Source organism: Physeter macrocephalus, chromosome 7, assembly GCF_002837175.3.
Source record: "Physeter macrocephalus isolate SW-GA chromosome 7, ASM283717v5, whole genome shotgun sequence".
Classification (NCBI taxonomy): domain Eukaryota; kingdom Metazoa; phylum Chordata; class Mammalia; order Artiodactyla; family Physeteridae; genus Physeter; species Physeter macrocephalus.
This window is the reverse complement of record NC_041220.1, coordinates 50,018,876-50,034,677: the sequence shown is the minus strand read 5'-3', so window position 1 is coordinate 50,034,677 and position 15,802 is coordinate 50,018,876. Positions and strand designations below refer to the sequence as shown.

At 36.4% G+C, this 15,802-nt stretch overlaps 1 protein-coding gene across 11 annotated transcripts in view; it reads right to left on the bottom strand.

Annotated features, from left to right (window-relative positions):
• Positions 1–15,802, bottom strand: part of CLOCK (clock circadian regulator) — a 136,334-nt gene that overhangs the window by 18,932 nt on the left and 101,600 nt on the right. For all 11 annotated transcript variants that reach the window (XM_024131922.3, XM_024131924.3, XM_024131921.3 and 8 more), the window contains 6 exons: positions 15,558–15,676; positions 13,705–13,787; positions 13,385–13,491; positions 11,499–11,646; positions 10,856–10,931; positions 1,599–1,740 (listed from right to left, as the gene is read on the bottom strand). In XM_024131922.3, the coding sequence (XP_023987690.1) occupies positions 1,599–1,740; positions 10,856–10,931; positions 11,499–11,646; positions 13,385–13,491; positions 13,705–13,787; positions 15,558–15,676 (675 nt within the window). The remainder of the gene's footprint in view (positions 1–1,598; positions 1,741–10,855; positions 10,932–11,498; positions 11,647–13,384; positions 13,492–13,704; positions 13,788–15,557; positions 15,677–15,802) is intronic.

The window sequence follows — 15,802 nt, the reverse complement described above, 5'->3', positions numbered from 1 at the left end:
GAGAGGCCCACGTACCGCAAAAAAAAAAAAAAAAAAAAAAAAAAAAAGAAGTTACTACTCCTATAACTCAATAGTAAAAAAACCCAATATAACTCAATTAAAAAATGGCCTAAGGACTTGCACAGATATTTATCCAAAAATGACATACAGATGGCCAGCCTATATATGAAATAATATTCAATGTCACTAATCATCAGGTAAATGTAAATCAAAACCACAATGAGATATCACCTCTACCTGTCAGGATGGCTATTATCAAAAATATCACACTGTAAATCAACTATACTTCAATTAAAAAAAAAACAGCTTATAAACTGTTCAAAAAAAAAAAATCTGAAGACAAGTGTTGGTAAGAACGTGGAGAAACTGGAACCCTTGCACACCGCTGGTGGGGATGGGAAATGTTGCAGACACCATAAAAACAGTATGGATGCTTCTCAAAAACATTAAAATTAGAACTACCATATATGATCTAAAAATCCCACTTCTGGGTATTTATCCAAAAGAATTGAGATCAGCATCTTGAAGAGATATTAGCATTCCAACGTTCACTGCAGCACTATTCATAATAGCCAAGGTATGGAAACAATCTAAATGTCTACTGACAGATGAATGGATTAACAAAATGTGGTGTATACATACAGTGAAATACTACTATTCTACCTGGAAAAGGAAAGACATTCTGCAATTTGTGACTTGGATGAAGCTTGAGGCCATTAGGCTAAGTGAAATAAGCCAGTGACAGAAAAAGACAAGTACTGCATGACTCCATTATATGAGGTATCTGAAATAGTCAAATTCATTGAATCAAAGAGCACAATGGTGACTGCCAATGGCCAGGAGGCAGAGAATGGGGAATTATTAATTAATGGGCATAAAGTTTCAGATAAGCACAATGAGTAAGCTCTAGAGATCTGCAGTACAAAGTCATACCTATAGTCAACAATAATGTACTGTACACTTAAAAATTTAAGAGGGTAGATCTCATTTTAGGTGTTCTTACCACAATAAAATAATTTATTTTTTAAAAGGAAGAAATAGCTATAGTAGGGAAAAATTTTTTTTCTAAGGTCTCAGAAATTTCTATATTTAACCTCTTTTGATGTTCTACCCACAATGTTGAGTAGTTCAGACAACCCCCTTTTTCATTATATATAGTTTTAATACTCTGAGAAACAAAGGTGCTAGACTTTTTAAAAAATTAAAAAGGATATTAATTTAATGACAATTATGTAAGTCTTCATAAAGACAAGATACACACAAAGCACTTTCAAAAAGCAAACTCAAAGAACACTACTTACTGGCTCCACCAATAAAAAAGGAATTACTGTAATAGTTTTGCTTTCTTTTTGAGGGATGGTTAAAAATAACAAGACCAATATTACTACCTACATATTTTATAGGCTACTTTATAAACTTAACTCTTTGCTAAATGTGAGCAATGTGCCTCTTGCTCACTGAAAAGGTTAGTGTATTTCAGAAATGTAAACACTTATCATTTGAAAGTGGCAGTTGATGAAAAATGCCGATACCGGCAACATAAACAATTTAGAAGGACCCTCTTTAAAGGAAGTCTGCTTTCAAGCTAGGGTACTCACAGGAAGGGTCTGAGACCGCAGTGTGAGATGATTTTCTTGAACTCCGGGAGGAAGCAGAAGGAGTTGGGCTGTGATCAAACCTTTCCAATGCTTCCTTGAGACTGACTGTATTTATACGATTATCAGACCCAGAATCTTGGCTCTAAGGAGACAAGAGTAAAATAAATGTTTTCTTGTGGTTCAGTTCAGAGTTCCCAAATTATCAATACTGCTTGCTAACTCCTCCTCCCCAAAATCAGTTTTTACCCCATAACAAGGGAAGTGTACCTGTGTAATATTAGGTAAAGAAATGAAAAAAAAAATTTAATAGCCAGAAAGTTTTGGTTTCATTCTCTATTTAAAGAAACAACAGATGCAAAGGAATGAAGTTGGACTCTTACCTTATACCATATATAAAAGTTAACTCGAAGCGGATCAAAGATCTAAACGTTAAGAACTAAAACTGAAAAACTTTTAGGAAAAAAAAGGGAAAAGCTTTATAACATTCGATTGGGCAATGATTTCTTGGATATGACACTAAAAGCACAGGCAACAGAAGTGTATCAAAGGACACTATAAACAAAGTGGAAAAGCACCATGGAATGTGAGAAAACATTTGTAAGTCATTTATTTGATAAGGAATTAATACCCAGAATATATAAAGAGCTCCTACCACTCAACAGCAAAAAACAAACAAACAAAACCCCAAAACAACAACAAAAACAAAACCCAAAAAAACCTGCCACAAAAAATCCAGTTAAAAAATGGGCAAAAGTCTTGCAGAGACATTTCTCCAAAGAAGATATAGCAGCAAACACATGAAAAGATACTTAATATCACTAATCATTAGGGAAATGCAAATCAAAACCAAGAAATACCACTTCAATCAAGACGGCTATTATAAAAAAAAAACAGAAAATAACCAGTGTTGGTGAGGATATGAAGAAATTGGAACCCTTGTGCAGTGCTGACAAGAATGTATAAAATAAAACAGTACAGCTACTATGGAAAACAGTGTAACAGCTCCTGAAAAAATTAATATAGAATTACCATAAGATCCAGAAATTTCATTTCTGGGTATATCCTCAAAAGAATTGAAAGCAGGTACTCAAACACATATTTGTACAGCCACATTCATAGCAGCATTAATCACAATAGCCAAAAGACAGATGCAACTCAAGTGTCCATTGATGGATGAATGAATAAACATAATGTGGTATATACATACAATGGAATATTACTCAGCCTTTAAAAGGAAATGCTGACACATGCTACAATATGGATGAACCTTGAGGACATTATGCCAAGTGAAATAAGCCAGTCACATACAGACAAATACCGTATGATTCCACTTACATGAGGTACCTATAGGAATCAAATTCACAGAGTCAGAAGTAGATTGGTGGCTGCCAGGGGCTGGAGGGAGGAGGGAATGGGGAGTTACTGTTTAATGGGTATGGAGTTTCAGTTTGGAAAGATGAAAAAGTTTTGGTGATGGATGGTGGCAATGCTTGCACAACAGTGTGAATGTACTTAATACCACTCAACTATATACTTAAAATAGGTTAAGATGGTAAATTTTGTTACATATATTTCACCACATCAGAAAAAAAAAAAAAGTAAAAAAAAAAACCCAACAGAATTAAGATGACACTTAAGTTTACAGACAAGGCACTAAAAGCATCTTTGGAACTCCGCATTTGACTGCTCAAAATCTTCTTCTTCACACCAACTCTGACCTTTCTCCAGAATTCAATATCCATATTGGTGATTCATCCAATATCCTGTCCTGGCCTCTCAGCTTTCTAGGAACTCCTCGTCACCAAGAAACTTTTTCCTCTACTCTACCGCGTTCAATCTCTACTCCTTGTCATTACCTCTAGCACCTCTAAGAGCACAAATTAAAATCTGACTTTAAACCATCCCTGTCCTACCTAGCCTTCCAGCTCACTTGTTCCTTTGGAGACAATTATAGTCAACCTAAAATGATCACCAACCTAAAAAAGATACTCAACACTAAGCAGAAACATTAAGTTTTCTAGTGGGCTCATCTTCCTACTCTTCACAATTACTCCATATCCTTCCCATTGTTCCTAAACTTCTTTCTCCCTCTCTCAACTGATAGCTTTGTTTTATATCGATGAGAATACTTGCCACCACCAAATATGTAACTCTACCTATTAACATACCAGGTATATGAATATAACCATCTTCTCTTTCCTCCTCATTATAATGGAGGGAAGTAGGTCCTTGTTGAATATCTATTTTATACATAGTAGTCTGCATATGTTAATCTTAGCATCCTAATTTATCCCTCCCACCCACCTTTCCCCTTTGGTAACCACAAGTCCGTTCTCTAAGTCTGTGAGTCTGCTTCTGTTTTGTAAATAAGTTCATTTGTATCATTTTTTAGATTCCACATATGAGGGATATCATATGATATTTGCCTTTCTCTGTCTGACTTACTTCATTCAGTATGATAATCTCTAGGTCCATCCATGTTGTTGTAAATGGCATTATTTCGTTATTTTTTATGGCTAATATTCCATTATGTATATGTACCACATCTTCTTTATCCATTCCTCTGTTGATGGACATTAGGTTGGTTCCATGTCCTGGCTATTGTAAATAGTACTGCAATGAACATTGTGGTGCATGTATCTTTTCGAATTATGGTTTTCTCCATATATATGCCCAGGAGTGGGACTGGTGGATTATATGGTAATTCTATTTTTAGTTTTTTAAGGAACCTCCATACTGTTCTCCACAGTGGATGTACCAGTTTACATTCCCACCAAAAGTGTAGGAGGGTTCCCTCTTCTCCACACTCACTCCAGCATTTATCGTTTGTAGACTTTTTTTTTTTTGCGGTACGCGGGCCTCTCACTGTTATGGCCTCTCCTGTTGCGGAGCACAGGCTTCGGACGCGCAGGCTCAGTGGCCATGGCTCACGGGCCTAGCCGCTCCGCGGCATATGGGATCTTCCCAGACCGGGGCACGAAGCCGTGTCCCCTGCATCGGCAGGTGGATTCTCAACCACTGCGCCACCAGGGAAGCCCCATCGTTTGTAGACATTTTGATGATGGCCATTCTGACCCATGTGAGGTGATACCTCATTGTAGTTTTGATTTGCATTTCTCTAATAACCACTGCGCCACCAGGGTAGCCCCATCGTTTGTAGACATTTTGATGATGGCCATTCTGACCCATGTGAGGTGATACCTCATTGTAGTTTTGATTTGCATTTCTCTAATAAGTAGCGATGTTGAGCATCTTCTCATGTGCCTATTGGCCATCTGCATGTCTTCTTTGGAGAAACGTCTATTTAGATCTTCTGCCCATTTTTTTCGTTGAGCTGTTTGTTTGTTTTTTGGTATTGAGCTGCATGAGCTATTTGTATATTTTGGAGATTAAGCCCTTGTTAGTTGAATCATTTGCAAATATTTTCTCCCATTCTGTGGGTTGCCTTTTCATTTTATTTATGGTTTTGTTTGCTGTGCAAAGCTTTTACATTTAATTAGGTCCCATTTGTTTATTTTTATTTTCATTACTCTAGAAGGTGGATCCAAAAAGATATTGCTGTGATTGATGTCAAAGAGTGTTCTGCCTATGTTTTCCTCTAAGAGTCTTATGGTATCCAGTCTTACATTTAGGTCTTTAATCCATTTTGAGTTTATTTTTGTGTATGTTGTTAGAGAATGTTCTAATTTCATTCTTTTACATGTGGCTGTCCAGTTTTCCCAGCACCACTTATTGAAGAAACTGTCTTTTCTCCATTGTATATTCTTGCTCTCTTTGTCATAGATTAATTGACCATAGGTGTGTGGGTTTATTTCTGGGCTTTCTATCCTGTTCCACTGATCTGTAAGTCGGTTTTTGTGCCAGTGCCTTACTGTTTTGATGACTGTAGCTTTATAGTATAGTCTGAAGCCAGGGAGACTGATTCTTCCAGCCCCATTTTTCATCTCAAGATTGCTTTGGGGGCTTCTCTGGTGGCTCAGTGGTTAAGAATCTGCCTGCCAATGCAGGGGACATGGGTCCGAGCCCTGGTCCGGGAAGAGCCCACATGCCGTGGAGCTATTAAGCTTGTGCGCCCCAACTACTGAGCCTGCACTCTAGAGCCTCCAAGCCACAACTACTAAGCCCACGCGCCACAACTACTGAAGTCTGAGTGCCTAGAGACCGTGCTCCGCAACAAAAGAAGCCACCACAATGAGAAGCCTGCACAGAGCAACGAAGAGTAGCCCCAGCTCACCACAAGTAGAGAAAGCCCGCGCACAGCAATGAAGACCCAACGCAGCCATAAATAAATAAATAAGTTAATTAATTAATTAAAAAAAAAGATTGCTTTGGTTATTTGGGGTTTTTTGTGTTTCCATACAAATTTTAAGATTTTTTGTTCTAGATCTGCAAAAAATGCCATTGGTAATTTGACAGGGATTGCATTGCAATCTGTAGATTGCCTTGGGTAATACAGTCATTTTGACAATATCGATTCTTCCAATCCAAGAACATGGTATATCTTCCCATCCATTGGTGTCGTCTTCAATTTCTTTCTTCAGCATCTTACAGTTTTCAGAGTACAGGTCTTTTGCCTCCTTAGGTAGGTCTATTTCTAGGTATTTTATTCTTTTTGATGCGATGGTAAATGGAATTGTTTCCTTAATTTATCTTTCTGGTCTTTCGTTGTTAGTGTATAGAAATGCAACAGATTTCTGTGTATTAATTTTGTATCCTGCAACTTTACCGAATTCATTGATGAGCTCTAGTAGTTTTCTGGAAGCATCTTTAGGATTTGCTATGTATAGAATCATGTCTGACTGCCATGGCTAGGACTTCCAAAACTATGTTGAATAAAAGTGGCGAGAGTGGACGTTCTTGTCTTGTTCCTGATCTTAGAGGAAATGCTTTCAGCTTTTCTCCTGCTGAGTATGATGTGAGATGTTGCCCTCACTGATTCTTAATTCCTAGGTTATCAACATTCACATATGTGACACAATGACTTCTCTATTCCTTGATGAAGACCTTGACATCCACTTGTCCTCAGTCACTTATTCTTATAGTTAAACCCTAGACCTTGTCATAATCAATAAAAAATAAACATTCCATAACTTCAGTTTCAAACATCCTACTTTCTAACCACCTTTCCCCCTGTTTCTTCCTCATTCCCTTTAGTATCCCAACTCCAATAATCCTTCAGTGGAACCTAAAATACATCGATTCTACCACATTTTCATAATCACTGTCTTCTCTTCCCTCTTTAACCAGCTTAAAATCATGGTTAATCATTGCAAACACACCCTTGAGTGTATCATCAACTCCCTTGCCCCTATCTCCCTTCACCATACTCCCTTAGGAAAATACCAGTGCTGGTGAAACCCAATAGGGAACCTATTCCACATCTGTTCCTGCACAGCTGAACATGGCTGAAGAAACACACATGGTAACCGTTGTTCTCTCTTTAAATAAATGACCAAGACCCTCAATGAGCCCTTAATCCTGCCTGCCCAACAGGCTAAAATTCCCTTGTCCATTCACTTTCTCACTCTCCTAGAAAACCATTCAACACTTTTCCCTCTTTTCAAACCCCAAACTCCACTTCCTATTTCACTGTAGAGAAATGCCACAGCTCCACTACTATATCAACCTTCCTACCAGCATACATACTCACATATTCTACCCTTCTTCATGTTACTGTAATTCAGGGACCAGTACACTTTTCTATAAGGGTCAGAGTCAATATTTTAGGCTTTGTGGGCCACACAGTCTCTGTCACAACAATTCAACTGTTGTAGTACAAAAGCAGCCATATGCAATATACAATTGAGTGTGGCTGTGAAATCTGATGATATAATCTTTGTGTGTCACAAAACATTCTTTTTTTTTTTTCAATCACTTAAAAACATGTAAAAAACATATTTGTAGCTTGTGGGTGTTACAAACCAAGGCAGAGGGCCAGATCAAGCCGAACGGCCATAGTTTCCCAACCCCTTCTGTAGCTGAAATCATCTGCTCCTCTATCTAGCTAAGCCTAATCCATTCACTTGTCCACTAGATCCCATCTTCTTTCACCTACTCAAGAACACTGCTCTAGCATTTCTACCACTCTCTCTCCTATCACCAATTTCTCTCTCCTTCAGACCATTATCGTCCATGTACAAATATGCTATTATTTCTCCCACCTTAAAAAGCAAAAGCTTCTTCTTAGCCCAGTGCTTCCTATTGTTGCCAGATTTCTCTCCTCTTCGTAGTAAAACCCTTCCCTACTCACCATCTCTAATTCCCCTTGTCTCTTCTAAACCCACTCTAATCAAGCTTTCCCTCATATTATTATTCCACCTGGTCTGTTCTTACTGATCAATGAATACATGTTATTGAACTGAATGCTCAATTCTCAGTACTCATCTAATTTAACTTATTTCAGCAGAACCCGACAAAGCTGACTGTTCACTCCTCACTGACATGCTCGTTTTCTTTTCTTGGCTTTTAGGACAACTTAGTTTCCTGGTTTTATTCCTACCTCAGTGGATATTTCTCCTTGGTCTCCTGTGATTGGTTCTTCCTTGACCCCTTCATGTCTTAATGTTGGAGTGCCCCAGTGCTTAGTGCCTGGTCATCTTCTCTCTATACTCATTCCCTTGGTGATCACATTTAGATTCCTGACTAAAACCATCCACACATGGACATTTCTGAAAAATATATCTCAAGTGGACCTCTTCCCTAAACTCAGGAGGATCATGGTGGTAACATTAATGTGGGGAGAAAGCAGACATAGTTGGAGTATATTTTGTAAGTAAGGCTAGCTGAATTTCCTAGGATTGGACATGGGAATGAGGGGGAAAAAAGAAGTAAAGAGAACAATCTCTATATGTATTACTTTGGTTTCTATGATAGTCCTTATTTCAAGGAACCCTAGATTTAAGCACTTTCCTCAGAAAATTTCTTTCACTAAAATCATGCTGGATCTTCCTCCCCTAAGCAGACAGAGCCTCTTTGAAAAAATTCTTTCATGTGGGACCCATGAGAGCAGCAGCCATATTCTCAGCAGCTAGAGCGATGTCCAGTACTTCCTGGCACAGGGAAGGCACTCTTCTTTTTTAACTTTAGTATGGTTGATGCACAATATTGTTAGTTTCAGGTGTACAACATAGCGATTCAACATTTAAATATGAATATCATGGTAAGTCTGGTACCCATCTGTCCCCATACAAAGCTATTACAGTTTTATTAACCATATTCCTACATGACTTACTTATTTTACAACCGCAAGTCTGTACCTCTTAATCCTATTCACCTATTTTGCCCCAGCCCACACCCCGCCGCCCCACTCTGGAAACCACCAGTTTGTTCTCTGTATCTATGGGTCTGTTTTGTTTGTTCATTTGTTTTGTTTTTTGAATTCTATGTATAAGTGAGATCAGTTGTCTTTCTCTGACTTATTTCACTTAGCATAATGCCCTCAAGATCCATCCATATTGCTGCAAATAGCAAGATTTCGTTTTTTACAGCTGCAAAGTATTCCACGATATATATGTACCACATCTTTACTTAGGCTGCTTCTGCATCTTGGTTATTGTAAATAATCCTGCCATGAACATGGGTGCATAAATCTTTTTAACTGTTTTTGTTTTCTCCAGGTAAATACTCAGAAGTAAAACTGATAGGTCGTCCTATTTTTAATTTTTTGAGGAACCTCCATACTGTTTTCCACAGTGGCTACACCAACTTACAATCCCACCAACAGCACATGAGGACTCTCTTTTCTCCACATCCTCGCCAACACTTGTTGTTTGTTGTCTTTTTGATAACAGCCATTTTGACAGGTAGGAGGTGATACCTTATTGTGGTTTTGATTTGCATTTCCCTGATGATTAGATGATTAGAAAGGTGTTGAGCATCTTTTCATGTGTCTGGTGGGAAAATGTCTATTCAGGTTGTCTGCCCATATTTTAATCAGACTTCTTTTTTGTTACTGAGTCCTATGAGTTCTCTATATATTTCAGATATTAACCCCTTATTGGATATATCATCTGCAAATATCTTCTCCCATTCGGTAGATTTCCTTTGCATTTCGTTGATGGTTTTCTTCACTGTGCATGGAAGGTACTAAATAAGGTTTGTTGAATGACTGAATGACATCCTCCCATTCTGTCCCCTGGCATGCTGCCTATTTTAACTCATTTTTTAATATACATTCTTGACCTTTTCATTCCACTTATTTTTCTACAGGTCAAAAATACTTGTTGTAGGCAACTTCTGATATGGCTCAAAATGATTCCTACCTTCAGGTATTCATAACCTTGTATAATCCCTCCCCTTTACTGTAGGCTGGATCTATTGACTTACTTCTAATGAACAGAACAGACAAAAGTGATGGGATATCACTTCTGTGATTAGGTTACAAAAGACTGACTTTAATCTTGCTGGATTTTTCTCTCCCTAGGTCTTCTTGCATACTTGTTCTGACAGAAAGGGCCACCTGGAAAGGAACTGAGGATTGCCTCTGGCCATCAGCCAGCAAGGCACCAAGGCCCTCAGTCTAACTGCCCATTAGGAACCCAATCCTTCCAACAACCACTAAGTGAGCTTGGAAACAGATTCTGCCTAGGTTGAACCTTGAGATGACTGTGGCCCCCCAGTGATGCCTTGATTACAGACTTGTGAGGGACCCTGGGCTGAAACGTTGTGCCTCATGACCAATTCTGAAGCAGAGGGCCCAACTAAACTGTGTCTGGATTCTTGACTCACAGAAACTATCAGATAATATATGTGTGTTATTTTACATCATTAAGTTCTGTTACACAGCAATAGGTAGCTAATATACTACACTCCTACCTGATACAATGAAAAGAGAAACCAGAGTTCAAACCCTGACTGTAACTTGCCAGCCATGAGTCTTTAAGCTCAGTTTTAATATTTTCAAAGTGGGGATATCACCTACTCAGATAAGGATGTCTGAGAAATAAATGACATTTTGTAATTTATATAAAAACCTAGCCAGAGCCTAGCACACTGTAACAAATGTTAGTTTAAATCTGAGATCATACATGTCTCTCATACAGTTATCACTAAATAGCAGCTCTTCAAATCTTTTTTAGAAGCACACAAGGTTGTAAGATATTAAATTTAATATAAAAATAAATAGTAAAGTATAGTTATAACCCTGTCACAAGTAAGGAAATGAAATATTTGAAAAACAATTTTCCTGTAAATTATTGAGTCTTGTCTTTCACTGGGAAAAAATAAAAATAATTTTTAAAAACTGTAGGATAACATACTTTGTCAGCAGCTGTCTCCGGAAGAGACTCTTCAATGCCAAGTTCTCGTCGTCTTTCAGCCCTAACTTCTGCATAACTACAAATGGTAAAAAATAGAATTTCAGTGTTTGATCATTCATTTAAAAATACTGCAGAGGTGCAACCATTCAGTGTTTGTTATGTGTCTTACTTGTTCATCACAAATTCCAGACTATTTTCTATGCACCACAAAAACCTAAAACATATACATACAGTGTATATCTTAATTCAAATTCCATTTTTCTACATATCTCAAATGTTTTATGTGCTACTGTAAATGATCCATAACCACAAAGAACTTAAATTAAGAGGAATTAAATAAAGGAAGAGTATGCTTTATCTACTCCAGTTCTCCTTTTACATGACTGACTGTGGTATATAAAAGACAGTTACAACATGTGCTCTAAACCATAAAATTTATGTCAAGAATTATATATTCCTATATATCTGTACTGTATTTCTTTCTATATAATGCCTATAAGTAAATGTAATAATAAATTGAAATATATACCAAAAATGGTGAAAAAATCACTTTGTACTTCATTAATAAGTTATACATAAAATTACATTCCAGAATCATTATGGATGTTTCTATATTCAGAAATTCTGTAAAAATAATTATTACCTTACTACGGTGTGAGTACAAACAATGAACTCTGGTCTTGAATTCCACTGATGATAAGTGATATAATAATGAGTTTGAAGCCAAATCCACTGTTGTCCTTTGGTCAGGAACCTATAGTAACATGATTTGCCTTTCCCGTATTGCATTACTAAGAGGAAAAGAAATATGTTTTGATTCATATTATTAGATTTTTAGCCAAAGGTATCACCCACATTTATATCTATATATATAATTCTTCTTCTGGCTTTTCAATAACATATAGTACATCAATTATAAGAAAATGCTATTCTGTAGAGATAGCAATTAGCATATCTTCCACAGTGCCCAATTTACAGCCAGCTATTGCTGATCTTAGATACTTTTCACATACAATAAATTTCCAAATACTCAAGAATAAATTATTCACATACTGACTTTCTCCTGCTAAGACATACTGAGGGCAACAGCAATAAGTAATCACACCTGAGCTCCACCCACCCTCCCGGCCCTGACAAGTACAGCATCTTTGAGGCATTTAATTCTAAACCTTAACTAACCAAAATCAGAAAAACTTAATTATTTAAAGTAACTGACAATACAGTATTTCCCAAAACATTCTCTGTAGCTTGTAAGTTCGGAAGCCCTTTAATGATTTTAAGCAAAAAATGGGTTTTGTGGTTAAATTAACTTGGGAAAATTTGTTAAATAGGTCTTCCCAAAGCCTTGTGTATGCTAATATATGTCAAGATTCTGGTGGTGGGGAGATGGGGATTGATTATAAGCTGTTACCTAGTTTTCCTTGACCATAAAATTCATTTTTAACAGACTGGCATTCATGCAACAAACCTTAGGAAATGCTGGACAGGAATCACTTGCTCTCTCTATTAATGAGGAAACCAAGTTCTACATACTTGAAACTGCTTGTCCAAAATTACCCAGCTAGCTAATAGAGGTGTCAGAAATTTTTAATACATCATGGCGCTTAGTGCCCATTATCACTTGAAAGGAATGTTTCTTTTGTGAAGTGACTTTACTCTGAAAATCTTCCATATAGCTGATGATATTATATAACATGCTTTACTTTCATAGAGAGAGGTTTATGAGACTGGCCTAAGACATTATGAAAGTATCTTAAATATCTAATTTAGAGAACACTCAAGGGGGAAGGATTTGGGGAGGAGGATCAGAGAAGCAAATAAAACCTATTAAAAACAAACTTCTGAAACAAGGAATGAATAGTACGTGGTAAACGGGTAGGGCTAGACTCTAATCCTGTCTCTGCCACCAATGAGTTATGGGCTTGTAAATAAATTAGTTAGCCTTTCTGCGTCTCAGTTTACTTGTGGAGATAATAGTAGTACCTACTTTCTACAACTGTGATTATGAAAAATAGAGAATAATGTACGTAAATTGTTTAGAACAGGGCAAAAAATGCGATGATAATGTTCCTTCTGCTAATATAACAACAGCAGGTAACATTAAAGAAGCACTCACTATGAGTTTTCTAGAAGAGATTCTTTAAATGTGTCCCTACCTCCTGGGTCTGGATATCAAAATTTATGAAACAGTGTTCTAATATTTTGACATACTATTACAATTTTCAAACGAATCTACTTCTTTTACTCTAGATGTAGAGCTTATATACTTCAAAACAAGGTTTATTAGATGCCATATTATAAAACTGTACTTACTACTATAGACTGAAATATGTAAAATGGGAAGAAGTTTAATTTAGACTTGATCTAGGATTCCTACTGGAATTAGTTATATATACAAAGAAAAAATTTCCAATATATTTCAAAAATACAAAAATGGTTCTAAGTTGGTACTTCACCACCTTCTATTCATATGATAGTTATTTACAGATTAAAAAGTTATTATCACCAGAAATATTAAAATCTACTTACAGTGCTCATGACATTTTGCCAAATTTTCTAGGTCATCCACATGATAGTAATCATAGCCTGATGTTCCCAGAACTTCAAATGGCAAATATCCTATTATGGGTGGTGCCCTAAATTACATATAAAACAACCAATATTATGAATTTTTCCATAATAAAAAATACTCAACTAGAAATCAATTTTGGGAGGAACTTTTATTTTTTTAAATAATGGATAATGAGTTTGAGCATCCTGATGAGAAAAAGTTTATCCTTGAAATCCATTAATTTCAAGAATTATAATATGATTATTATCTTTTTATAGAATTGAAAAATGGGAGTTACCTGTGATCTAGAAATAGAAACTTCCATTCTAAACTATGTCTAGATGTAAACTCTTCATTAGGTTCTTCAACAGTGCACATTTCCTACAAATAAATTAATAATTAAAATTTAGAAATACTTTTCTGTGTCCTTAGCAGAGTCCCAAACATTGTTAGCTGTAGAAGTCATTCTTAGCTAACTTTTCCCTAAACATTTTTTTAAATACATTTTTATTTTCTAGTACCAAGGAATATGGCAATAAATAGATGCAGGCTTCTAGGGGAGTACTTCTCACTCAACACATTTCTCTATGCACTCACATGCCTATAAACCCTAATTCTGAATTCATATCTCTCTCCTGAATTAGAGTTCTGTATTTCTGTCTGGATGTTCCCGCACATCACAAACTCAATGTGTCCTAAAATAAACTAACTGCTTTACTCCTCATACCCAGTTACACAATGTTCCATCTCATTAACAGAGGCATACCTCTGTTATGCCATTAAGTCTAGAAATCTGATAGTCACAATACACTCATTTTCACCATTCACCATGTAAATGGCCACTACTAAACCCTTTCAATTTCACCTTCTAAGTTTTTAAGAAATCTGTTTGATCCCATCCATCTTCAGGGTCTTAGTTTAGACTCTAGACCCTTGCCATCATTGGCTCACACTATTGCCAAAGTGTCTCCCCAAACAAGTCTCCCTGTCCTTCAACTCATCTTCTATTCTGGTCACAATTACCTTATAAATACTCAAATATGATTGTATAACTTCCCTGCTTAAAAACCTTAATGGTTGCTCATTCCATCAGGATAAAATCTACACTCTTCAGCAAGGAGAAACAAACAACAAAAAAAGAAGCACATTTCATTGCCGGCATCTGCTTATTTTCTAACATCATCTCTCACCATCCCTATCCACTCCTCCACACACAGTAACCCTAGACTCTAGTCATACTCAACAATGTATTCCAACCTGCCTCTGTGTCCTTGAATAACCTTCTGTAGCACAGTATAGTGATTAAGAGTTTGGGCTCTGAGAGAAAAAGAATTAGAATCAATCTCAGTTCTACTGCTTAACAGCTGTGACTTTGGGCAAGTAACTTAACTTCCCTAAGGCGACAGTTTCCTTATATATAAAATGGTGATCATACCAGCATTTTTAAGAATTAAATGAGATAACACATGTAAAGTATACAGCATGTAGTAAGCACTCAATAAACATTTTAGCTACTGCTATTAAGATCAAAACAAGCTGAGTGAGAAGACTGGTTCAAGATTCTCTAACTGCTAATTCAGTACTTTGTCCTATAATACGGTGTTTCCCTAAATTTAAAACCTTAGCCTGGCTTATTTCCAGCCACTTTCCAGTGATTAAAGTCTTTGATTTTCCCACTTCCCTACTAATCAGCTGCTTCCTGGGCTGAGGATATAAAAATAAATTATTTAACTGAATTTCAAAACTGAAAAGGTACATGAAAGGCAGTAAAAAGCCACTTGTGTATTTCAAAAGAAAATTTCAAAACCAACCTTTTAAATTTACCTAGATTTTTGGCTTTTCCCCTTTAATGTAGCTGTGAACCATACAAAAAAAGCATCTTAAAATTTTGCACAAAAGCAGGACAATGGTGATACATAACCACTGGTTAACTACAAAGGGTATACATTTAAAAATTAGTTATATAATTTAATGAGTGCCTTGATAACTCATTATTTGCTTCAAAAATATCATGATCATGTATATTTAATGTCTCATGGCCATTACCACTTCAATGTTTACAGGAAGTATCTGGAAACAACAAAAAAATTACACAGACAATTCTCACAATATAAAGTGAAACCCCTTTGTGAAATAAAATTAGAAACATACCTTGATGAACTGAGGTGTAGCTAACCTGACAGTAGCTACAAAACAAACTCTATCTTCGTAAGAAGGCTTGTGTGTGCGTTGTATTGTTCCTTCAAAACCATTGTGTGCTGAAGTGGATACTAAAACAATAAGGAAATAAGTATCAACAGTTACTCCAGTAAAATCTAGTTTTTACTGATATTCAAACATCTGTCCTTAAGAGCTTAAAAGATGGAGGCTAAACAATACACTACTTAATAACGAAG